Below are 25,345 nucleotides of genomic sequence, written 5' to 3'. Positions count from 1 at the left end.
GGCTGCCAAGTGATTTGAGCGAGATGTGGTTTTGAAGCGGTATGGAAAAGTGGGACCGTCAATTTTGAACTATGCCTTTTCGATACTGCATAAGTTGTGTACGGGGCTGGCCAAGGCACGGGTGCGAGGACGTAACTGTATACAATGCTTGGGTTGCAGGAGCACTCGCGCGTAGAAATGGTAGGACGCGCTTTCTGAAATCACACGCCTACATTCCGCAGCGTTGCAATCCTACGAGTAAAACAAAGTACATCTTTGGACAGTGCGCGAGTTGATGCCGGCCGTACGAAAGACACACCTCGCGCTTCCTGTCACTACTGCCTCTGCTTGCACGCGCTGCCGATTGGCGGTCCTTTCTTTATTTTGTTTCGTCGCTCTTTTGAAAATACTGAAACTAATATTTTCTCAGACCCTGCTCATCGTACCCCTGCACTACAGTTGTGTAAACACATTGTGATGTAATTTGAGATATGGGACGGAGTGTCTACATTCTTATTTCGTGTGTAATGCCGGCATAATATTCCTTTGCTGCCAGAGGGTCAAAATAATGGTAGGGTTGGCAGCAAAAACTATTTCAATGACCGAATTATGATCAAACACCAGTAAGAACATAAAAAAGAAATCACATGGGGACAATAAAAATATTGCTACAAGAGGATGGTGCGCGGGGCACAAACAATATTCGGAGTGACGTTGAGGGAACGCGACAAGCCAGATCTTTCCTGATGGCAGCCGTAAAAGTTGATTGGTGCCTCGTTTTGATCGGCTTTGCACGGAAACTCGTCGACTACCGACTATCTTGTCAGTGGTGAACATAGTGAGCATGAACTGGATGATTTTTTTGTTGTTTTTGTTTCTGTAGTTAAATGAGAGTATAGAAATATGAGACATCCGCTGACGCTTGCGTCGGCTAACGGAACCTCAATCGAAGATCGCGGCCGATGTCATGGGCGTATACAAATACATCAAGTCGTCTGGGCGGGAGCAGTTGAAGCGCCGCACTTTTTTGGCCGGTCAGTAGAGAAGACTCCGCGAATTCTGACTCGAGGCTACTCTGTGGGGAGGGAGCCGCTACTGAGCGCGACCAATCAGAAACTAAGGATGGCTGAAATTTCCTAATTGCCATGAGATTTGAAAATTCGTTCTTGCCGTCGTAGTAAATTCGTCCGAATCGCTATTCGATTTACTAATCGATTATTTGGATGAAAAGGTATATTTCAAAATTCGTACGTGGCTCACCAAATGGCAATAAACTTGGTATAGGATTTCAAACCTATATAATGTCGCCCTAATTTACAAACTTGTTTCACTTGAAATTAGAGTTCACGCGCAAGCGAGCTGGTGGAAGCCTATACTAAAAAGGCCAGAAACAAGAGAAACAAAAAATAAATAAATAAGAGCGGGATAAGCGCAACAGTCTCAAAGCGGTAACCGTTCTTCATTAGGTGATGAAGAGTGGTCCCCGCTCGAAACGTCGTAGTAAACTTCGAATTAGTAACTCTGACTGTACGCATTTTTGCCTTTGTATATATATATATATATATATAGAGAGAGAGAGAGAGAAAGAGAGATAGGTAGATAGATATTTTTCACTATTTGCTGACGGCCGAAACTAACTATGCAACACAATTTTCGCTAAAGGCTACCGTTATTTACAAAATATGACGAGCGTAGTTATTATATCTGCAATAATTTGATAGCAGAAACATAATTCGATCAAGCTACTTGATGAGTTGGCGTTCAATGAAGCGGTGTTCGATGAAATGTCCACTATTCGATGAAACGCCAATCAATAAAACAGAGCTTCATCGGACGAAGATGCCTAGCTGTTGTGATCCGCAATATTTCGCGCAAAAACGAAAGACACCAGAATAAACAACAAGTAAAACCACAGAGCAGCCCCGCCTCATATCACCCTCAGTTGGAGCTCGACTGACACATTGCGCCGATCAAGCATCACCAACAGCTCAACACCTAAACGCCACGGCGTTCACTATCTTTGTTTGGGTGATTCCACCCACTAATATAACAACTCATACAATGCGCCGTGATAAAGTGCTTTTTGTCTTTGTGTATGTGTTTTCGTGACATCTAACCTCTGTTTGCGCTCTGACTAAGAATGAAACCATGTATACTAAAACATCGATAGTGGTCTCTATTTTTAGCAACGCTCGCACACGTCTTGTCTTTGACGCAGTGGCATTCTCATCTCCCATACACGGACATTTGGACAAAATAGGTTGGTCGGCCTTCACTCATTAGCTGCGGAACGTTTTGACCGTGACGTATCTATAACTCAAAGAAGCACCGAGAGGCGGGTGCCCCTTTGAAAACAAATCATGCTCGCGTAGAGATATTTAGCGGCTATAGTATAGGGTGTTTTCACTGACGTAATTTCGTCCACCATTTTGTTGTTGCGATCTGTCTGGCGTGTGCCAAACTCGACATTTCAAGGATTTACATGCCTTCTCAAATGCGTAGAACACCGCTGACATCATTTCAACCGGTTACGATGTAATCCTTCAATGTAGTAAATTTGTTTGAAGAAACAAACTAACAACAAAATGGCGGATTGACGTCATGTGCAAACAACCTATAGTCTGTGGGTATTTATTTCTAGGCCAACTCGTCGGCGTCAGTCAGTACAGGCGCTGGAGGCGTGATGAAAATGCTGGCAGATGTCGGCTTGACGAGCCCCACACTCTCCCCTTACAGCAGATGGCAAATAAACCAACAACAATATTTGTCGACGGGCAATTGATTGAAGAGGCCAATCGGTAGTAGGATGACTCGACAAAGGGTAATTCATCAAAAATTCCAACTCGTTGACAATTGTCTGTGAGGCCATTCAGTTTCCACATTGCACTCATCTTTTGTATTAGAACACATGCACATGTTAGACATTTTAATATAAGCAAGTTTCGGGCACCGGATATTTTTTTTGAAAAGCTGTTTCACCGAATTTCGCATCTCCCGGTTCGTCGAATTTTGATATGAAATCATAATATAATTATTATACTTGTCACTTCTTCAATTAGAAATGGTTACAAATAATTATAAAATAAAAGTAGGCTTTCGCAAAAATTATGCCGATTATAGGCTATGCCAACGTAGCCGAACAGTAAAAAAAAATGTTATGAGGGTGTTTTTGTTAGGGTTCAGGAAAGACAAAGGCGATTCTTCAAATGAGCACTGGTCACACAGGCCGACTGGTAACATAATTAAAATAAAAGCACCGACTTCACAGAACAGGAAAAAACAATTTCACTAGACGTTTCGCCTCCATGAATAAACGCCTCCATGAATCATGAATAACCAACTCGCCCAAGCTGAAGTTCTGACCAGTTTCGCCTCCCTTGCGGGAGGCATCTTCAGTAGTTACACAACAATGCCTGTGTAAGCTTCGTGGAGAGGGCCGCGTTTTTTGTTACACACGAATGTGTGTGTCCCTGCGAACTAACCACGATTCTAGGATTTTCGGGACCCCCATCTGTCCTCCCTCGCCAAGGTCGTCGCGGCCGGGAAGTCAAAATAATGCCCTATTGTCCACACATAGTACACCAGTTCAGACTTCAGTCGGGTCGCGTGGGATGCGCACGTGACGTCACGCTTGTGTTTACAAAGCAAATGAAAAGTTCAACCTCAAGTCAACGCTATTTATCAAATATGTCCGTACTTCGTGGAGAGGGCCGCGGTTTTTCTTATACACGGATGTGTCTCTGAGAACAGACACGATTTTAGGAGATTTTCGGGACCCCCATCTTTGTCATAGGGTGACTCGTTTATCGGACTGTTCGTCGCAGCGAGAGTACAGGGAAGGATAATAATTCATACCCTATATCGTGCAGAAGAGAAGAATATTAAAAAAAAAAAAAGGAAACGAAGCGAAAATTTTGATTTCTTTTCTTGTGGACAGGGCATTGTAGGTGAACGTGGCTTCCTTGTTTGATTCGCCAAAGTAGCAACAAAGTGGCATTTTACGATCGAGCGAGCACCGTCGGAAACACTGCCCAAAATAATTTTATAGGGAGTTTCACGGCTTTCCACTGCGACATAAGCACGTGGATAGAAAAACAAATATTGACAACAATAAATGTCGAATATTTTTGGCACGCTCACACCTGGTTTTTCTTCATAATTTGATGACTCATATGTTGAGTTTGTTTGCGGAACCGTACTTCTGACCGGCAATTGTATTGCGTACGCGAAGCTTTTGCGTGCGATCCACTACAGTTAATTATTTTTGGGGTGTCCAAGTTGAAGCGGTGCGTGTTATTTTTCGATCTCTGTCCGAATGATACAAAGTTTCACGTCTTCACCCTGTGAGTGAAGTGAGTTGGTCAGTGCTAGCATCGAAGGCTAACTTCGAATTCTAATTTGGAAATAATGCCTCTGTTGCCGCATCGCGGACAAAGATATATATGCTCTTATCACTGTAGCAAAATAATACGGCAGGATTTGTGCTCTTGTTATGATCGTGTACCATTGTAGTCGACGTCATCCCAGCACGGCGTATCGTTTTTGTATTCGGTTCAGCCCTGCAAACCACACTTAGGAAAAAAATGAAAGTTTGCACCTTGTTTGTTCAATTTTTTGTTATACTGCAGAAACACATTGCGCCCCGTGTTTTTGAAGGCACGGTAGACGGTGGTGACGGTGAGGTGACCGACCCCCATGTCAGCCGGCGTCTCGCTCGACCTCCTCGGAGGACATGTCGTTTTTACTGGTGACTGGTGCATACGTGGAGCAACTCCGCGCGCATTGCGTTCTTCATCTCAGAGAAGGCAATACATGACTCAGCTCTATCTCGTCATCGCTCCAAAATGACAAGTGGAATTCGCAACTGTAGTCGGTGACAGGTCAAGAACGAAGTGGGAGCTCCTCCCACCCTGTTCCACTTCAGCGGAGCGAACGGGGGAGAGGAGGTCGCCCTCTCTCCAGCGTTCGCAAATGGCAAATTTTAGTTTATTAGGCCACTAACTGTCAATTTACGCTCGTTCCTTTACGTCCGCCGCAGCCGATAATGTTATCCCCGGGAATACCAAAAGTATAATTTCTTTCAGCCAAAAAAACAAAACAAAACAAAACATAATAATAAAACGCCCGGTATATCACAGCTTTGACAACGCTTCACGTATGTGAGGTTCGATGACCGACAGAGAACCACCGCTGGCCGTGCTCCCGAAGCGGGGAAGTGCAATTTATGGAGACCGATCATATTATCAGAAAGGTGCAGACTAGGGAGCCTTCATGTGCGCGAAGCGCACATGGAGGCACTCTAATGCAGACAATCCAGGAAAAGTATTCTTGCAACTATGAGGTTCCAGTTGTACTTACACATGCATTACCGTCAAATTTGACGGAGTTCCTTCCAACACTAAAGAGTTGTCAAGAGTGAAGATTATAAAGGAGAATATCAGCAGGAATCTATTGTCTTTTTACTGAGAACAAAACAAGCATCAGAAAAACGCATTTGGGCGGCCGGGGCGGCCAGAAGCACGGACTGCGCGCGCCCGAATGGGAGGACACTCCTAGCAATTTGTTTTCAAAGCCACGGTATGCCGGCTGCCGGCCAAATAGTCACTTTAATTCTATTATGGCTTTCGAAACGTAAATACACGCTCGAGAATTTTCAACAATATCACGCGAGCGCCGACCGGCCTGTAGATCAGCGCATCGTCACGGCGCGAAGTAGCGATATCAATGACAGTACGCGCGTGCGCAGAAGAAACGCGCCGAAGTCGGCGTCGGCTGCTAAGCTGTTTCCCCAATCACGACCCAACCCTGGCGCGACGCCCACCGCTTGCTCCACCCCATAAGCAGGGGACCTAGTAATCAAAGCGACACACACGGTACGCAAAAACGAACAGCAGCCAGTAGGAAGGACACCGACACGAGCTTAGTCAGCGAACGAAAAGACAGACACAAACTTCACTCTGGGCAAACAGAGCAGGGGTAGTTACAAGGTTGAGAGGCGTGCGCAGACGGAGGTAAGCAGTGCACAATAAATACGCGAAAACTCGCAGCAACCGAAGAACCACGCAGCAAACACGTACGCGCACACGCACCAGAAGCACGTGCGTCACGCTGCGTATCTACGCGGAACTGGCGATTTTGGCATTTCGGTAATTTGAAACTTCGATATCGATTGCGTGAACAATTTATTCAGCAAACTGAACCGGTGGAGCCTCGCATAAAAAAAAAATCGTTTGACAATATGAAAGCGACTGAAATTCTTCCTAAAAGCTATATTAGCAGAAAGTACCGTGTTATAAAGGACCTCACGAGTTTCGACCAAGTTTTCCAGCACGTTATTTTGCAAGAAACGGAAGAAGCCAAGTGTACAACCAGTTTCCGAAGCTGGCAACCACAGCTGGAATCAGCGCCATCCTCGGCAGTTTCCTGAACCTCGCGTAGTCACATTTCAGCCACCGCCACATAGAGGGCGCAACCAGACATCCAATTTGTGTTTTCTGTATGTTTTATGATTTTTTTAAATAAATAGGCTCGATTAGTGAAAATGTGGGCTAATAATCAGGACCTGGAACAGTAATCTCCATTTAATACTAAAAATATCGGCCTAAATGTCTGCCAAAAGGGGTCAAAATACTAGTTTTTGACTATCAACAAATACGTGATTTCACCTATATTCAAACTTTTTTTATGGAAAATCAAAAGTGAAATTTAGAAAAAGGGCCTCGCTTTGCAAAGCAGAATATGTTTTTCTTTGCGGGCCTACAATTTTATTCATGTGTGCCAATCCCTAAGCGCTGTACCACTGTACTACCAAATGAAGTTTGCCAAAATTAACGGTTTTTGTCACTTTTCACGTGAGCATTCCGAAAAAAGTTTAAGCCATATTACAATGAAATTTAGCGTAACTCTTTCGACCATAATTGCAAACTGATGTAAAAAGTTTCAAATAAAATGACCGAGTAGGCGCCCAAAACTTCGCGACTGAAGTGCTTCCGCAAAGTCAATTTTTCTAAAGTAAATATCTGTCAAAATAAAATAAAAAACGAAAAAAGGGCCTCCGTTGACAATGAACGCACTCTTCTTCTATAACATTCTAAAATTTGAAAGAAATTGCTCCAATAGTGCACCCTGTACCACTGTACTACGAAACCATGTTTTGCCGAAAAGGCCAATGCTCGCGGGTGCCCACTGAATTAGCGTTTTGCACTAGGAAAACAAATCCTACATCAGATAAAAGATAATGTTGTACACTACAAGATGATATATAACACATAATTTTAGCAAGCTTGAACACGCCACGATCGCATTTCGAAAACGTGCTGAAAGCGTCATATGTCATGGCCGCCGTGGGACCGCAGCCTTAAGCATGCTTGACAGAAACCGCTTCCCCGCTCTCGTTCGAAGATCGAGCTGTCGGGACACTGATATAATATACATGCAGCCTCCTGTCACAATAAAAATGCCACAACATCGACTCTGCTCAAAACAGCTTCGAAACAGTATCCTCGAAGCGTCGCACTGACAAGCGGGAAACACTAAATATTCAACAATAAAGCAAAAAAACCTATAGTTTGCTTTACTTTAAAAGATCCAGGTCCCAAACCACAAAAAACGCCCTGTCGCGCTCGATGCGCGTGGCTTAGAAAAAACCCGAGGAGAAACGAGAGAGCAAGGGGGCTTACGTCGACGCTGTCCGGGCGTTGGGCCATCCTGCGCTTCTCGGCCAGCGAGGTGAGGGTGTCGTTGAGCGCCTTCTCCATGACCCGCGTCGGCCGGCCGTTGTTTTCGTCGGGCTCCCTGCCCAACTTGGACTGGTCCCGACTCCAGGAGGAGAAGCTCAGGTAGGCGGGCTCAGGGAGGCTGTTCTCTTCCCTCAGGTCTGTGCACACAAAGAAAGAAAGATTCCTTCAAAATGCTGCCCCCATCTAAATTAGACGACCATTAGTACTTTAAATTTGTTTCTTATCTGCACCAAAGTGAACAATTGGGGTATGGGGACAGGAAAAAAAAAAGCTGAGACAATGCAGCTTGACGGGGCGGGGCCACTGCTCCTTACGTTGGGCCACTTAGCAACATAAAGAAACTCAAATATTTTGACGGGAATTAATATGTTACAAACGATAAATTGTGCACTTTCAAAAAGAAAAGATGTAATGACAAACTTGAGATGACCCCGCACCTCCAGGTACAGTCGGCGGCAAAAGATTGTGGGGCGCAGGAGCATCAGCCGAAAGGAATGGTTGCGCCTTCTAACGGCGCGCGGTTGCTCTCAAGATTCACGCTTCAAGAATGTGCTTCCTTTCGTGCTCGCAGTCATGACGTTTGCCCGACGTGCACGAGATAACCGGGACTGGCGCAAGGTGCCGCTATGACAGCCATCATGCCGCGCGTTTGCCTCAGCCACCATGATCGGTGACGATGCTCGCGCATGCTACCGATAACATTTCGTGGCACCTTACACCAGTCCCTATTATCTCGTGGGTGTCGAACGAAAGCAAGCGAAAAAAGCATGACCGCAAACAAGAAAGGAAGTGCATGCGCAAAGCATGAGTCTTGAGAGCGGCAACGGGCCGTGAGAAGGCGCAGCCAGTCTTTTTGGCTGACGCTACCGTGCCCGGCAAACTTTTTCTCCCGACTGTACATAAACAAACAAGTGCATGTGCGTTAATATCTAACTTGGTTCTCCAAAAGGTTTCTCAATAAGTAAACGGCAGCACCACATGGCCACGGAAAAGTAACTCGCTCGATATTCCTTGCTGAAATGTTTGCCACAGTTCTACATCCGACTATTCGGGTTATTTTAACAAAACTCCGCTAGTGGTTTGGTACAACAGATGCCGAAAATGATAAACAATGGCAATGAAGCACACTGAACTACCTCGTCATTGCTCCTCAGCCCAAGTAGGTTTGTACACCCGACCACTCGCACAGTCCTGGGCCGACTGTAGCAGAATTCGCAGTAAAATTGTAGAGGTCAGGTCCTAGACACATGTATATCAAAGAAGGTATGCCAATAAGCTACCCCATTCTGGCCGCCCCGTTCAGACAACATGCCCTGGCCATTCCCCCAACACTAAGGTGTACCGCAAAGGACAACGACCAAGGAGTCAAACTCACTTTTCACGTCCTTGCGCAGCTTGTTCAGTTCGAGCAGAAGCTTTTTCACCTCGCTGTGATTCATCTTCTCGGCGTGAGATGGCTGGAAGCAAATTGTGCAAGTGAGGCTAAACGGCAGAGAGGGCAAACAAACAGAAAATGGGAGTGTTTATTTAACATGCCGGCAAATCCATGCACTTTGCTCGTCGCCCACCTAACTGCGCAGCTATGCACTCCCCAAGCAGTACAAACAATACCAGAAAAAAGGAGCACCTTCAAACAATATTCAAAGTATTGCCAAACATTCTAACATGCTTCATACTCGTTCAGTAGTGGACATTTAGAAAAGGCAGCGTTCAAATGAGGGGAAGTCACATACCCTGTATCCATGTTCCTTCTCAAAGTTCTCTTCAAACTGTTTGACCTTCTTCTTCAAGCCTAAACAAAAGGAGAGTGCGTTCAATATTTTGAAGAAACAGAACGAGTAAGAGCCACGCTGTGGTCGTCGCAACTCACTGTGAATCTTCTTGGACAGCTGCTTGATGGTGGTCAGATTTGCCTCCTCTTCTTTGAAGTTGCTGCATAAAGAAGATGCCAAGTGGCTGTCAACAACTCGTATTAATGAACACGAAGAGCTTCCTGGCTTCCCAAAGGAAGCAAAATGTTCTGGCGGCGGACACGCACCTTTTCAGAAAATCGTCCTGCTCCACGGGAGGAGACGGAGGCAAGCTTGGGTCGAGATGAAGGCTGAAACATTTAAAGAAAAAGAGAGTTAACACAGCTGGTCTCTTGTGGCAGACTACCTGACCTGGTAGGCCACTGTCACTTATCCAAAGAGCACATTGTGCATACATGCATGTATCCTCCAAGATGTTGCTCACGAAACAAATGTCTAAAGGGTGGCAAAGTTTCATGTCTCTTTCTCTCAACAACTGCATGTATGTGTGTGAGTGGACCTATATGCGTATAGTAATAGTAATAGGACCTATTTTTTTTTCGAACAAAAACAATGTTGAAAAGGTGGCAAAAAAGAAAAGTTTGACGAGCCACAAGTCACCTAAACCAGCAGTCGTGATGCAGGCACCAAAAGAAATTATACAGAACTAAAAGACGACATGTGCCATACATGAATGAAAAACAAATTACAAATGAGAACTATAACTCTATACAAGAGAAGTAGCATATTGATGCAATTTGCACAATAGTGAAAGCATATAAGGGAAGTTAGAATTTCAAGGAAATAAACAAGAAAGAAAACATTAACTCAACAGAATTTAGTGCTTATTGCAGGCTATTTGGTTTGAAATAAACATAAAAATAGAGACCCTTGAAAACGCAAGACGCAACAAAATATGATAACACTTACCTCCTGTGAGACAAGTAGCTTCGGTAAGCACTTGGCGATAGAGGTGCCTCGTAGGAACTGAAAGAAACAAGGCAGAACTTTTTACTTCCAGTTCAGAGCAAGCGAACTCAAAAAGATACATGTTCGTGCAATCAACCTTTCGGCAATGTTTTTGATTCGCGGAAAATATATGCTGTTTACGGTAATTCCATGATCAACCAAAACAAATGGTACCTACTTTGCTTTTTGAAGATAAGGTGTGACGACCTCCTCTTCTGTCAAAGCCTGTACCATGGGCCAACTGAACCGATGCTCCGACAAGACAGGTTCTGAAACAAAAGCGGGCGGGTCAGGTAACGCTCATAAAATTTCCAGGAACCATCTATAGAACATTGGTAGTTGATCGTTCAAACGAGGACACGCAGCAAAACAAGAATAATAAACACATCTCTAAGCAACTTCTTTTTAGGCCCAATTCAATCAGTCAAATGTACAAAATCAGGGGTGTCAAACACGCGGCCCACAGGCAACCACTGCGAGCCCCCGTTCCAATGTATCGAGAGCTAGAAATGACAAACACCATAATCATGACGAAAATAAACCCTAGAGAAGGGGAACAACCCCTTCTCCAGGGTTTATTTTCGTCATTCTTGTCCAGCTTGCTTGCACCTTTGCATTTAATTGCATTATAATTGTACCATAATCATCTCATGTTGTTGATTCATTCTGCTCGAAACATAGCTCTGCTCTGTTTTCATTTGCCTTGTCTTTGGTTTAATTATTGCTTTCCAGCTTTTTGCCCTACGGCAATTCCTCTACTATTCTCGCCTACAGAAAATATCAGCATTAAAGCACAAGTATTTCCTGAGATTGCTGCACAAGTATTTCCTGAGATTGCTGCTATTAAAATACTGAAAAAGCCGAACATAAAGAATATTTTCTTTTTTTGGGGGGGGGGGGGGAGGGGGGGGGGGGGACATGCTAAGTTTAAAAAAACGCTAGAACATTGGTGGGATCACAACAGGTAAAGTAGTCTTACAAACAACTACAAATTGAAATTTTTAAGATGTCGCCGGCGAAACTGTGAGTTTACAAAAAGCAGAGAGCACAAGGTTCCTTCTCTATAAAATCTGTTAATCCACTTCCTTCTGTTTTACGTTGGCCCTCGACTCTTCAGGGGTGGGCTATCTGAAGAGTTTGAGGCCCCTGTACTAAATTATAATCACATAGTAGTGCGTTATGAAAAATGTAAAGATCTGCGCATACCATCGATTACTCGTAGCACTTTTATTTTGACGCAAAGAGACGCCAGAGCGCTATCGAAGGTCTGAAGCTCGCGCTCGAGGACGGACAACTGAATGAAAACCGGACAGCTGAAACTCATCCTAGCAATCCAGATCCTGCCGGCAATCATAGCACAGCCTCGATCACACACCGGAAGGAGACATAAGGCCTCACAAGACAAATACTTTACGGTGGAGACCTTCCCGCAAACCTCTCGGGCACCCACCTTCCTGGCGGAAGCTGTCAAGGTCCAGCGGCGGAATGGCGTCCTTGCTGAAGGTGCCCGGAGTGCTGGGGGTGTGTGGGACAGAGACCTCCTCACCCTCTTCGCTGGCCCTTCCCTTCTCTGCACGCGGCGAGGGGCTCTTCCCTCCCAGGGACTGGAAGCCAGACGACAGGGGCCTGTCCACAGACTTGCCCGTGCCGGACTTGCGCGAACCGGGCTGGTACTGGACGTCCTTGAAGTGGTGCTGCGAGCGAGTGCCGCGATGGACCGAGAGCATGAGACGTTCGTCCAACGTTCACGCTCTGCTGCGACTCGCATTTCTGCTCTGCTCGTTCCTTTACTCCGTGGGCTCTCAAACTGGGTTCCCAGAAGAACATTCCCCATACAAACCCCGGGAGTTCCCCTGGCCTCAAAATACCCTCGACCGTCCTCCCCACCGCAGAGTAGTGTGTTTTCCTAGTTTAAGCACCATATCAGTCAACCCGAGTTACCCATCGGTGCATGTATATACCAAACACTCCTTCAATCCCCAGTGTGCGCATTATTGTTTACAAGGACTTTACTGCTTTACCACAACAATGCAGATAGAAAAGTTTGAGAACTGCTTCTTTACTTGATAGGCTCAGAAATTTCACTCACTCCCACAAGTAGAAATTATTTGGTTGCGTATGATTCCAAGTTTTAAGCAATTGTTCCGAACAAAAAGTAGGACCATATTTGAATTTTTGTGCCAGTTTTCTACAGATGTGAAATAAACTGCCACACCACAATCACTTCCGGTCTTGTCTGCCGACCCTGAAAATCGTTGTTGGCCGTTATATTTTCCAGGATTCTGAGCCTTTCTTTTATCGTGGTCCCCTAAAAAAATATGTCGGTCGGGTTCTACCACATGGAGTCGGGCGGGAAATCGGAAGATAAAGGCAAGGCAACGCGTGCGTACCGGCGTGAGCCTCTCTGCGCTGCGACAGGCTTCGTGCCAGTCCTGTGAGGCCGACTCCTGGCTGGACGTAGAGGGCGTCTCGAGCTCCCTACGCTTGGGTTGGGGCGGATGGGGGCTCAGGTCCCGGTTCGCCTCCTCGGAGGACGCCGCTCCGCCGCAGGGACTCCCCGTTGACTTCTGCACGGTCCGAACCCCATGGCATGAGCAGGAGAAACACAGAGGACACACCACAGGCACCACCAACGTATACAGTGGAACCACGATTATGAGTCCCCGGTATATGCAACATCCTGCATTTTACGACGAATTTGCCCGGTCCTGATGAAGTCCTGATAAAAATAATGTATTAAAAGTTCAGCTTAAATTATGCGTGATTCTACGCGTTCCGTGTCATACAACGTTCCGGCGGGAAACGCGCGACGGCTGCATGAGGAGGGGGGCATGGTGCGGCAATGCAGTAAGAGGCCTGCGTGCCATTTCAGAGGATCCAAAAACATGCCGCCGGCAACCCAAGACAGCCACAGCTTCGGGAGAGAGCAGGAAATGGCGCTTTCCCTTCTCCTCCCCGAGTTGTGAAATGCCTCGGCGTTTTCGTGTTGCGTCCTTGCTCCGCTTATCCCATCATTCTCCCGTCTCTTGTTTACCCTTGCACTCCTCTGCGCACCACTTTCTCCAACTCATTGCTTCTCCCAGGATTGAGCATGCTTCCGCCGATTCCCGCCATTCCCGTTTTCAGGGAGTCACTCGCGCCTTTACCGCCCGATTCTGCGGTTTCGTTTCAATTTGTTCCGACAGTTTTTGCTTTGTTGAAGTACAGCAAATTACTAGCTTAGACATCATTTAAAAGCTCCGCTTGTCTTTTTCGCGCGAGGCCGATCACTGTATCCGTAATGAAAGTTTTTTTTAGATAATACGACTCACACCTTACGCAATGATTTCGTGCAATCCCGCAAAAGTTGTATAATCGGGGTTCCACTGTACTGACACCTACGTAACGAGGCCATATTTCCGGATTTTTAAAGTCCCCTACTAAGAAAATTTAGCGCTACAGCATTCTAATCTAAGTGGTGTTGGCAGAACCCCACCAGCAGTAGTGAGAAGAGCGGGAAGAAAAAAGGTTACGACAGGCAGGCAAATGTTTCCACACGTTGGTCCTTAATCGTATGGCCGCCCCGATGTGTGAAGCAAGGTAAATGCTTGGAGCAGGTTGTTTCTGTGGCAGTGATGTCTGGCTAGAAGCGTACTGAAGGGGTCGGAAAACTTGCGATCTCAAACAAAGATGAACGTAAAAGAGGGGACATGAACAGGTGCTAGGCCTTCCCGAGGATTCCTCTCCGTTTTATTTTCTTCTTTCCCTGGCAGCATGCTGAGCATGCTCCGTCGGATGTTATATTACACCGGCGTCTAGCCACGAATAAACAAGTTGGAAATGGCACTTGATTGTGTCCCCTTTTTCGCGTCCGCTGGTGTTTGCACTTAACCAAAGCGTCATGCACCAACTAACCCAGCAATGAGTGTCGTTAACCAAAACAAAAAGTATAAAAAAATAAAGAGAGCGAAAGGAAGGAAGCAAGACTGAGGCTCACGGGGGTGTGCCCTTGGGCAGAGTCCAGGATGGCCACCTCCTCGTGGCTGCTGCAGCGGCGAGAGGCCAGCTGGGGCTCCATGAGGGACCCCCCAGCGGGGGGCCGCTCCTCCGAGCTTGATCGGGGTGCCGGGGGCCACTCCTCTCCGGAGAGCTTGCGCTCCTTGCGCTTGCAACTGCGCCCACTGGTCACTCCGGCCGAGCTCCCTGGGCAAAAGACAAACAGCCGTTGGGCAAATAACAATCAAAGCCAGTTCGACCTTGTGGCTGTTTGGGTGTTTTTCTTATAGAAAGGTGGCCAAGCAAGACACCTTGGCATGTAGTGAAATACATATTCATTTACCAATAGGCTAATGCCAAGCAACTCAAAACTGCAGCTCGTGGAAGATTGCTTCAAACCTGCTTGGAACAAAACTCACTCCTCACAACATGTGATATGACTCGAGAAACCCCTATAAAGCACGAAAACAAGGCAGCATCTCCAACTTAACAGCATCCACCAAAAGGAAGCAATGCGCACCACATCTCTGACGGCAGTCACGTTTTGCAGCAGTCAGTAGCTTCTAAAAGAAATCGAGCTTTGTAGCATAAAGTGTTCCTCTTGAAACACCAAACACGTTACTCTACTTTATCCCTGAACAACGAAGGATCACCAAAGAAGAAGGCAGTAAGACTGGTGCACTCACCTTCTTTTACTTCCCTATGCCTGTAGAAGATTGCTTGTTTGCAGGTGCCATCAATCAAGCTGGAAAAGAAACAAAATGCACAGCATGAAGTTGTGCCAAGATTGCATTTCTCGTCAAATACGAGCCATAACGAGACACGCAGATCTACAAGAACGGCAACACAAAAACGTGGGCCAGTGGTATACAGGCCTGTACTTTCCAAGTGTAGCGAGGCAGACTAGGAGGTTTGGCCTACCTGTCAATCATCAGTGTGGGCACCTCGCTAAGTGGCTCCTGCTTCAGGGCCAGCATTGCTTCATCCAACGGAGGAATGACTACAGAGAGGGGCTGCATAGGCACTGCACAGATCCCAGCAATCTGGAAGGAAAAGCGCAAAGGATCACTATCACACATTCTGAACGATCACCAGATTCACGACCAAGCAGCAATAATTATAATTACAGTCCCTTAATCTTTTGTAACTAACATACAGAACCAATAAAAAGCTTTCTGTTACCGTCGGTGTAAAGAAGGTTCAATAACAAGCTAGTCTTTTCAACTTGTTAATGCGAAAGCAATAACTGTCCTATGGATCGAGCCGACGTCATCGGCTTTGAAACCGCACCAAATGGCACCTTAAATCCTTTCCTCAAATAAAGCCAGCTTTCAGCTATGAAACCATGCGAAAAACCTAGCCAGACGGCACCTAGTTTCCCCGATCCCAAACAAGCGGAGTAAAGCTCATGGATTTCGGCTTCAATCCCATTGGCTGGTGCGCGTCATAGCTTCAAGAAACGAGGCTCCCATTGGTTGCTGCGCATGAGTTTCAACGACCGCCACCCTATGGTGCAGCGTGTCCGCGAGGCAGCGGCTCCACGGCTCAACGCCCAAGGTCAGCGTGCCGAGGACAGCACACGCGCTTGACTGTCGACGCAAGTACGCCACAGACGAAAGAAGAGAACGAAAGAGAAGCGTGCATGCTTTTGCATTCACAACTCATAAGAAGCGCTTAGGTGTACCTCAAGCCTTTTTTCCTAAGCGTGAAACATTTTTTTTTGTAGGCGTTCTTAAAGCCAGTAAATGCCTTTAGTCAAATGCTATTACTAGTTCTGCACCTGCTCCCATAGTTCCAGGTTTGGAGAGGATGACACCAGTTTTTGAAGAGGTACCCACTGTTCCCACTGTTTTGCGTACTATGGTAGACCCTTGTTAATTCGGAGTTGGTCAGGCAGAGGAAAATATGCGAATTAGAAGGATCTGAGAACTACCCGAAAAAGAAAGAAAATGACAAAAATTGTGGGGCAAAGAACCAAATCTCTAGGGAAAAATTTCATTCAAACGAGTAGTCGAAAGCGAGAGACGATCAACCAAAGTAGTTGTTGATGTGTGGTTGCTGCAATCGGTAATTAGTGGTGCCAAACGTCATATTCTTGAAAAGGTTAACTAGCCGCAACATCTCAGAATCCCCGTCGTTGCATTCCACAAAGCTGCGCACGACATCCAGCGACTGTATCACTTCCTTCACAGCAGGGGCCCGAGGCGGCTCATCGCAGTATAGCAGGATTGCTCGTAGCGACCGACTTATTGTCGCTGTCCTTGATGCGGGAGCGAAGCCCCTCTCCCTCATTGTCAATTCTAGGGACAATGCCTGCACTAACACCACCACCGGCAGCACCAACCAGCTCCTCGAACGGTCGTTCCTTCAAAAACCCAGCACGTTCGAAGCACCGTTTGACAACGTCTGCCTTCACTTGTTCCCAAGCGTACGCGGTCAAGCATATGGACCAGAGAAGGTCGATGAAATGGCTTTTGCCATTGTCGTAGCGAAGCAATGTTCGCTTTGGAAGGTGGCGACGATAGATCTTCCCTGTGCACGAAATAACGCCCCAGTCCATTGGCTGCGAGATGGAGGTCATGATCGGTGGAAGGAAGGCCATCTTGATCACTTGGAGGTTCTGGGTGTCACCGTGACCCGGACAGTTATAAACAATGAAAACAACTTTTCGCCATGCTGCCGCAAAATTGTGATTCTGGAGTCGCATGCACTCTTGCACGCATGACCCGCGTCTTCTTGTTGTGTTGGCACATGAGTTTATTGGATGTTGGAAGCCGAGCATTTCTGAAGTACCGTGGTTTCTCCACTTTTTCTAAGACAAGGAGAATCAACTCGCGTTCGCCCGTCGTGTTTGCACCGAACGAGACTGTGATTCTGCATTTTGGCTGCTTCCGTCTTTTGATGCTGGTGTCCTTCATTGCGAGTGTTTCCGTCGGAAGCATCTCGTAAAACAGAGCCGCTTCGTCCAGGTTGCAGACATCATCTGCACTGAACGTGCACTAAGAAGCGGAACCAAGGTGCGCTTTATCCAATGTTTAACGACCGTCTTGTCAGTGCTGCCGCTCTCGCCACACACTGTCAGGAGCGTCAAGTTATTCCGTTCCTCGAAGCGGGAGAAGCATCCGTTGTTGCACTCGATTTCTTCGCGACTGAGTTGGAATGCTGAATCGTTGGCCTTCTCTCGCGAGCTTGTGTCGTCAACAAAAAGGTAGGCTACGGTGGTATTCTGAAACCAGGTAATCGGGGTGGCTTCGAAGTCCGGGTATGTCGGGGCCCGAATCCACGAATGCGTCAATGAGTGTGCCTTGCTGTATGTCTCGAGGATCTTGGCCTTGCTCTAATGGTGCAGAGCGTGGAGGGAGGCACCTGGTGCTTCTCTGCGAGCTTGTTTTAGTATATGTCGACTTTGCTTCCTCAATGAGGCAAACTTTTTGTTGTAATGTTAAAGATTTATATTTCGGCATCTTCCGTCTGCGCCACTACGAAAGGCTCGAGATCGAGAGCCACACGCGAGCCAGCCCTAGCTCAAGGAAACAAAGGCCGTGTTTCAAAATTTACTCAATCTTACTCCGGGGTAAGGGTTTTGTACCTTGGCATTAGGAAACTTTCCCACATCCAGCATTGCTCTACCTGTGCTGTCACATGACAATACCTGGCATAGTAACTTTTGGAACATGTATCCAAAGGATATTGCTAAGCGCGTTAACCGGCAAACCAAAACAGACACTATAGAACAGTGGTTCTCAACCATTGGCGCTTCGCAGACCCCTTGTGGATCGGCGGAGAGGATGGAGGACCCCGTTCGTAGTGAGGGGAAGGGAAAGGTATAGGTTAATTATAGTGATTATTTGATAAATGGATATAACAAAGGCCTGTGTGAAGTAGACTCCTCTCATTGACATACACACAAGGAAACTGACCTGAAAAATGGAATGTTTATTCTCATAATGAAAAAAAAAAAAAAAAAAAGACGACTTTTATTGTTGAGTTTGATGAATAAGCAGGGCATCGCGGAGTCCTGGGGCCCTAATCTGGACACTTGGCGAGAAAGACTGCGAGAAATCTGACGGCTATGATTGGCCGGCGCCAAGGTCAAGTGCGGCGTCGGCCAATCACAGCCGCCAGATTTCTTGCCGACTTTTTCGCCAAGTGTCCAGATTAGGGCCCCTGGAATGCCTTTGTGGACCCCCATTTGAGAACCACTGCTATAGAACAAGGAAGACTCGCGCCATGTTGGTTTTTTCTGCCGAATCTGTGTGCCGACTAACTAAAAAGTGAACTTGGAAGACTAAACCAGAGAGTTAACCGGGTTGGCATGCATGGATCGCTCGTATTATCCGGTCATATGTTCATGAGAAATTACGGGACCATAAAAAATTTGCCAATTATCCTGAATTCCAAACAAACCGAGATCAAATTATCAAGATCCTACTGTATTACTAAAAAGTTTTAAGAGAGTACTTATGGATTTTTAGAGTAACCATACTCTTACTACCGCAGTTTCCTTTTAGCTGTTTGTTCCGAGCTGTGACAAGTACAGTAAAACCTCGTTATAACAAAGTTGAAGGAGCGATCGTAATTATTTCGTTATAACCATTAGTTTGTTATAGCCAATGTCCATTTCTTCCCTATTAGCAAGCAAGGGGAATTATGATTGCTTTGTTATATCCATTAGTTTGTTATATCCCATTTTGTTATAACAAAGTTTCACTGTAACAGAAATACAGGCTCACCACTCTTCCGTTGGCCTTGCTGCTGCTGCTGCTCCCTTCCACATTCATGGAGCTGTCTGCGGTGCAGGAGAGTTCTGCGTCTCCTTCGAAGATGGAATGGTAGTCGGCGATGAAACACGTGACCACCTGGTTAGTCACTGCCTGTTCTTTCAGGCCTTGCAGATCTTCGGCAAACCTGAAGAAGCAACAACGAGCCACGCTCAGCACCGTCCCATGTGCACTCTGTCCTGAAGTCTCGTACAAGGATTTCCGAGCCGTTAGCGTCAGTGTCTAATCAATGTCTCCTCCACGAGAATAGCATCCCACATCTCTATAAACAAAAAAGACGAAATACGCTTTGAAGACGCCACATATGTGCGCAAAACAGCTGAAACTATGGTTTAATGCAGCAAGCATGTGTAAAACAGCTAGAAAAAAAAAGGGTGTGTGCAATATGGGCCCCAATCTGAGCAATGTTTTCCCCAAACTTCTAGTACCATATCACATTTCTATGAGATAAAAATACCCCCCATTGCTTCATTTTTGTACCAGTGACATTAAAAATGGAAGGCACCCAACCGCCACCTTTCTGTATATTTCTCTCAACGACCTTACCGGCTGCGATCCCACGAGCAGTTCTTCCGCATTTCATGCATTTTCCTCGCCCACGCCTTAAATTCTAAATACTCCGTTTCACCCTACAAGCCATCCAAGCCAATCCAGAGCAGTAAACTTGTCATGTATACGCCATGGCGGCTACGGCACACCTCTTGAGGGGTTATGCGACACTAGCGCAACACTGAATTGTCTTCGACAGCTTGTAGCGTCCTCTGCAGCCCATCATAATGTGAAACGGATTATACAATCTCCCATCACAACAGAACTTGATAGGGCCATTCAAACCTTATCCCTACGCAAGTGTCCAGTACTATTTTTTTTTAGGATGTGGATTCTGCCAATTCAGGAAAGGTTAAGGGCACATAAATAGAAGGAGGCACGGCACTCATGGTTTAACCCTCCAACGGTCGTTGCCATACATGTACGGCGGCGATTACATATTTTGAAGCGCTTCTTTAAACTGGAAGAGACGTGCACCGTAGGAGGTGTTGCTATTTGTTACGTCTTTGGCGAAAACGTTATATTTGCACGGTCTTTCGCTTTGCTGGGGCTATTTTTAGTCTCAAAATAAGACGCTCCGCAATACGCGGTGCAAGATGGTTGCTTCGCACGTCGGCCGTTACGGCGATAGTGGCAATTGGAGTGTCGGCTCTTCCGTATCATACTTTTATGTTTCTCAGAATTAAATTTGGAAGGTGAAAGCTCGCCATTCAACAGAGAAGCTTCGTAATGTACCTCCGGTTGGGAACCAGACACCGCCTGAATGTCGCGGAAGCAGACGCGCCAAAATGAAGTCATATAGAAGGAAGACTACCTTTTCGCCTTCAGCATTTCCATTCAATGCCTCTAAACCTGAACAGCTTGCAAGCACTGTGCGTGTTCCCGCTAGATAAATAAGAAAGAAACCCAAGCATTGGCCCATTCTTTACACTATTTCTCTGGAAACAAAACAAAACCACTGGAAAACCTTTCAGGGAAAAATAAATCGACCGTCGAAGGGCTAAAGGGAAAATGAGGTGGCCCACCTGAAGAGGTTGGGCCCGAAGACGATGCCCAGGGCACTGGGGGTCATGCGCGTCAGCTTCTCCGACTGGGCCACCCGGTTGAGGAAGTGGCACAGGTACTTGAGCACCCCGAAGTTGCCGGGGGGCAGCTGCTCCACCAGGCACTTAAGGCGCCGAGTGCATTCCTCCCGGTCGTGCACAGAGGCTATGGAGCACAACGAAACCCATTCGCCCTCTGTGCCAGAGATGTGAACGGGCAAGGGCTTTGCAACGGGGACACGAGCAGCAACAAAAACCCTCAAACGAGAGGAAATAACTAGTAAGCGCAGCAAAATATACGTGAGACAAGCCAACGAAAAAAAATAATTCCACAGAAAAGGGATGGGGACAAGGCAAGCATGTAACGCACCAAGGAGAAGACTGCCATGGGACAGAAATAATGGTTCGACGAGAAAAGCTTCCACCATTAATATGTGCAGCCACCAACAGTAAGACAGCATGGCACAAAAAATGCAAGCCATTGGCGAGTCCTCGAGTAATTACTACTGCAAGGTGATCATTAGGGACTCCACTTCAGGTGCCGTACAGCAGCAGCTATGTAACCCATCCACGGCGATGGCACTGCATGCCACCCTGGGGCAGACTAAAACTGAACTCCGTGAAGCAAAAAAAAAAAAAAGCGACAAACTTCACCCGGTGTTCACTACGTGCGTGGCGTCCGAACAGTGGCCCTTGCATGGCGCGAAAAACGAACGTATGTCAATTCTTCGTCGCACATTTGCTCCACGGAAGCTTTTACTTTCTGTTGCCTAAACGTCCGTTCAATGAAGTTGACTCTAATTTTAAAAGGCGGACATCAGTGTGCCACAGGCACGAAGACATACAAACAATGCTCAACCCGAATTCCTACGCGAACAACGCGCAAAAGGGGGGGTCTCGTCAGAAGCGAGGAAGGGGAACCCACCTTGTATGGCGTCCAGGAAGGCCGGGTGCATGCCCGAGGGCATGAGGGGCTCCGGCAGCTCCCTGAAGAGCAGCTTGAGAAGGGCCGCCACAGCCGCCACGTCCCCTTCCGTCTCCAGGGGCGCGTCACCCGTGTGGTCGAAGCTCCACTTGAGCTTCTCCACCAGCCGGGCGTTGCCACTCACCCGGAACAGACCTTCCTGGGCCATGCCTGGGGAAGGGAGGAGACCACTTTGTCGGCAATCACGGTTTGTTTCCCCAATTTGTTTAAACCGAGGCTTTTCAAAGTTCTGGACGTTGAGGAACCCATTTACAAAAACTGAGAGCCGAGGCCCTCCCCTTCCATCTCGGCATCCATGGAATCAAGCGGCACAGAAGCCTACAAACCTCATAAACACTAGTGCGTATACTAGGGAGTGTTTGGCTCGTAGTTAGGCGTCAAAGGGTAGCTTAGATCTGCCAAAAAAAGTGACTAGGGAAACACCTTACTTGGGAGCAGGGGTGGTCGAGGAGATCTAGGGAGTTTGAGAAGCCTTGGGGGTATTAAGAACAAATACCTCCGACTTGCATAACAATATCAACATTTATCAGACGTTTCGTCTCCTATACGGGAGACATCATCAGTGCGGCCTGGGAACACCCGACTAGCTACCAGAAATCCAACGCTTCTTCTTCCTTCTCTTCATCCGTGGCGCTGGTTCTACCGACTTCTTCGTCCAACGACGAAAAAAAAGCGTTGGATTTCTGGTAGCTAGTCGGGTGTTCCCAGGCCGCACTGATGATGTCTCCCGTATAGGAGACGAAACGTCTGATAAATGTTGATATTGTTATGCAAGTCGGAGGTATTTGTTCTTAATCATGAATCCCGGCTTTTGGAACATTTTTGCATATACTTGGGGGTATTCTGGGGAATGCCTGTGTTCCTGACAGCCCAGTTTGGTAACCCACATTTTAAACGAACAAATACCGTATAATCGCGTGTAAGGGCCGCACCCGTGTAAGGGCCGCACCTTCGTATTCAGAACAAAATATTGTAAAAAAAAAAAAATTGAAGAAATTATTGGTGTATGCGCCACACCCCCTTGTTTTTGAGGCGCGCCGACTGTAATGCATGAAAGTTTCTATGAATATATATCGCTAGGTGGCGCTGGCCACCGCCCGAGCACGTGGCAGCACGTCTCCGCATCCCCGATATTTGCTCTCCACTCATCCGTATCACCGTATGACTTCGATCGTGGTGGGCCGCACTGTCGGGATGCGTTTATGTTGCGGCCGGAAGACATTGAGAAAAGATAAAGGATATGTCAGGCTTCTGTGGCAAGCGCGAGGAATGGGGATTCAGCGGGCTCGGCTCGCGCGTGCACTCAGGTTTCTGAACGCCACTGTACACTCTGGGGAGGTTTTCTTTTGTTCTTCCATTTTTGTCAAAGCAATCAGAGCTATGGGCAAGTACCACTTCAACAGTCATACGGGATTCAAGTCGAAAGTTGCTGCGCATGCTATCAAGTACAAAACAAAAAAAAAAGATGCGTATTGCACAGTATGTAAACTAATTAAATCCGACTGACGATTCAGTCCGGATTCCGGAGTAAGGCATTTTCAACCAGTGCAGCCGAGTGCGCTCGTGTACATTCATTTCAAAATGTGGATGCAGATTTTTTTTTTTTTATCCGTGTATGGGCCGCACCTTGAAAATTTGCCTCCAAATCAGGGAAAAATAGTGGGGCCCTTCACGAGCTTATACGGTAAACAAGCCGGCTGTTGCACATTGATTGGCAATAATAATGTCTGTGGCAGCACTGGCTCGGAACACCACTCGGTGTCGCTAACGTAGCTTGGAAAGTCTCGCCGATTATGGAGCTTTGTAAAGCCTCGCGGGTCCCCACAAATTGAAGTGGACCTTCTAAAGTTCTGCTCCAGTACCCCTTTAGTTTTAGCTTTAGTACTCCCTTAGTGTTCCACGAAAGAATTTCTTCGAGCTAAAATAGCATCAGAAGCAGAGGCATATTAAATTGCAAAGTAATGCTTTTTTGTTTTCTTTAAGGCAATTTGTTGTGCCAGTAACAGCACAGGCACTAACTGATGACTTTGATGACATCAGAATAGAAAGCCATGCAGGTGTTATGTGGCTTGAGCTTAAACAAACTGTTCCTCAAAGAAAGGCAAGCAATCTGCTACAAACTCCTCAAAGGAAGGCAAATAATCTGCCACATTAGCAGTTCAATAGAAGAATTAGGAAAGATGGCACCAAGCATCCTCTTACTGCAACACTCGTGTTGTATTTATCAACAAAGTGATAAGAATCAGACTAGAATATCTGTAAGTTACTGCAAAATAAGCAATATACTGATAGCAACTTGTGAAAGCACATACCAAAAAAAAAAAAAAAAAGAAATGCAGCCCTCAAGAGGTCTATACTGAATCCAAAATCTGGACCAAACTACTGAAGCAAGAGACATGACGTAAGACCCCCTTACGTGCCACCTAGAGCCACTAAATAAGCTGCGCTTAGAGTATCGGCACTCTGTTCCCCGACATTGTTGTGGGCGCCGCCATTTTGGCTCGTATGCAGAACAGACGCAACGGCCGATCGTCATGATTCAAAAGTGCGACTTTCTCAGCATTAGATTCGGTGTTAGGAAGGTCATGTAATATTGCTTTGCTCTGTCGCGAACGGTTTAAACATTTGTGGAGGGCGGAAAAGCATTTCCTGTGATGTCAGATAAAGCTTCAGATAACTGGCAACCATGATTTTAAGCCACAGTATGGCCAAGTGTCGTTACTCTGAAGCGTAGCTTATTTAGTGACACTAGTGCCACCTATTTTTAAATTCCTTTTCACAAAAACAACAATGCCAATACTTAAGCGGGCCGGAGTGGCTCAGCGGAGCGCCCAGGAGAAACCCACCTCTCTTCTCCAGGTACTGGCAGAGGCGGACGACCACGAAGGGCACTGCGGCCTGCTGCACCAGGGAGTCCAGGGGCACCCCAAATGTACGCAGAGCCAGGCTACCGGACTTGCGGCGGGCCAGAGGAGAGCTCAGCAGCTTGCGCACGCGCTCCATGCGGCTCTCGCCGCACACTTCCAGGTTCTGACGGGGGCAGAGAGGACCACTCTGTTGGTCCCACAAGCTCCAACATTCATGGAATCACACGCAGCCAGAGTATATGCTTGTTCCATCACTTTGTTATCTAGCGAAGGCTGTAAAAGCGTTAATAGATCATTTAGTTTTTATGATGATCATTCACGAATCCACTCGGGCAGCAATGGAGAACATTCGCATAGTCACACATAGCTGGAGCATATGCTTATTCCATCACAGTTTTTGTTATCTGGTGAAGGCCGTAAAAGCATTCATAACCCCTCTAACTTTTATGGCGATCATTCGTGAACGCACACAGGCAGCAAGGGGAAACATTCGCATGATTACACATAGCCGGAGCATATGCTTGTCCAGTCACTGCATGGTTATCAAGTGAAGGCTGCAATAGAGTTCATAGACCATTTATCTTTTTATGACAACCTTTCAGAGTCCAGTAAGTCTCGACATACACCGTGCGACACCGCTAGAGTGAACGAGCAATTGCCGCTTTTTT

General features: G+C 46.7%; 1 protein-coding gene across 8 annotated transcripts in view; it reads right to left on the bottom strand.

The window, feature by feature from the left end:
- Window positions 1-25,345, bottom strand: part of LOC8033762 (protein FAM13A) — a 143,788-nt gene that overhangs the window by 10,892 nt on the left and 107,551 nt on the right. For 2 of the 8 annotated variants that reach the window (XM_042292296.1, XM_040206343.3), the window contains 16 exons: window positions 24,657-24,840; window positions 21,751-21,960; window positions 20,808-20,991; window positions 19,186-19,360; window positions 15,374-15,495; window positions 15,139-15,197; window positions 14,454-14,659; window positions 12,868-13,044; window positions 11,928-12,171; window positions 10,656-10,746; window positions 10,439-10,495; window positions 9,757-9,819; window positions 9,589-9,674; window positions 9,452-9,510; window positions 9,094-9,175; window positions 7,659-7,855 (listed from right to left, as the gene is read on the bottom strand). In XM_042292296.1, coding sequence (XP_042148230.1) covers window positions 7,659-7,855; window positions 9,094-9,175; window positions 9,452-9,510; window positions 9,589-9,674; window positions 9,757-9,819; window positions 10,439-10,495; window positions 10,656-10,746; window positions 11,928-12,171; window positions 12,868-13,044; window positions 14,454-14,659; window positions 15,139-15,197; window positions 15,374-15,495; window positions 19,186-19,360; window positions 20,808-20,991; window positions 21,751-21,960; window positions 24,657-24,840 — 2,196 coding nt within the window. Of the gene's footprint in view, window positions 1-7,658; window positions 7,856-9,093; window positions 9,176-9,451; window positions 9,511-9,588; window positions 9,675-9,756; window positions 9,820-10,438; window positions 10,496-10,655; window positions 10,747-11,927; window positions 12,172-12,867; window positions 13,045-14,453; window positions 14,660-15,138; window positions 15,198-15,373; window positions 15,496-19,185; window positions 19,361-20,807; window positions 21,022-21,750; window positions 21,961-24,656; window positions 24,841-25,345 lie in introns of all 8 variants that reach the window. The other 6 variants (XM_042292298.1, XM_029992635.4, XM_042292295.1 and 3 more) reach the window with 3 other exon arrangements.

The sequence above is a fragment of the Ixodes scapularis genome, unplaced genomic scaffold, assembly GCF_016920785.2.
Source record: "Ixodes scapularis isolate PalLabHiFi unplaced genomic scaffold, ASM1692078v2 PGA_scaffold3__209_contigs__length_174095766, whole genome shotgun sequence".
Lineage (NCBI taxonomy): Eukaryota > Metazoa > Arthropoda > Arachnida > Ixodida > Ixodidae > Ixodes > Ixodes scapularis.
This window is presented reverse-complemented; position numbering and strand designations above follow the sequence as displayed.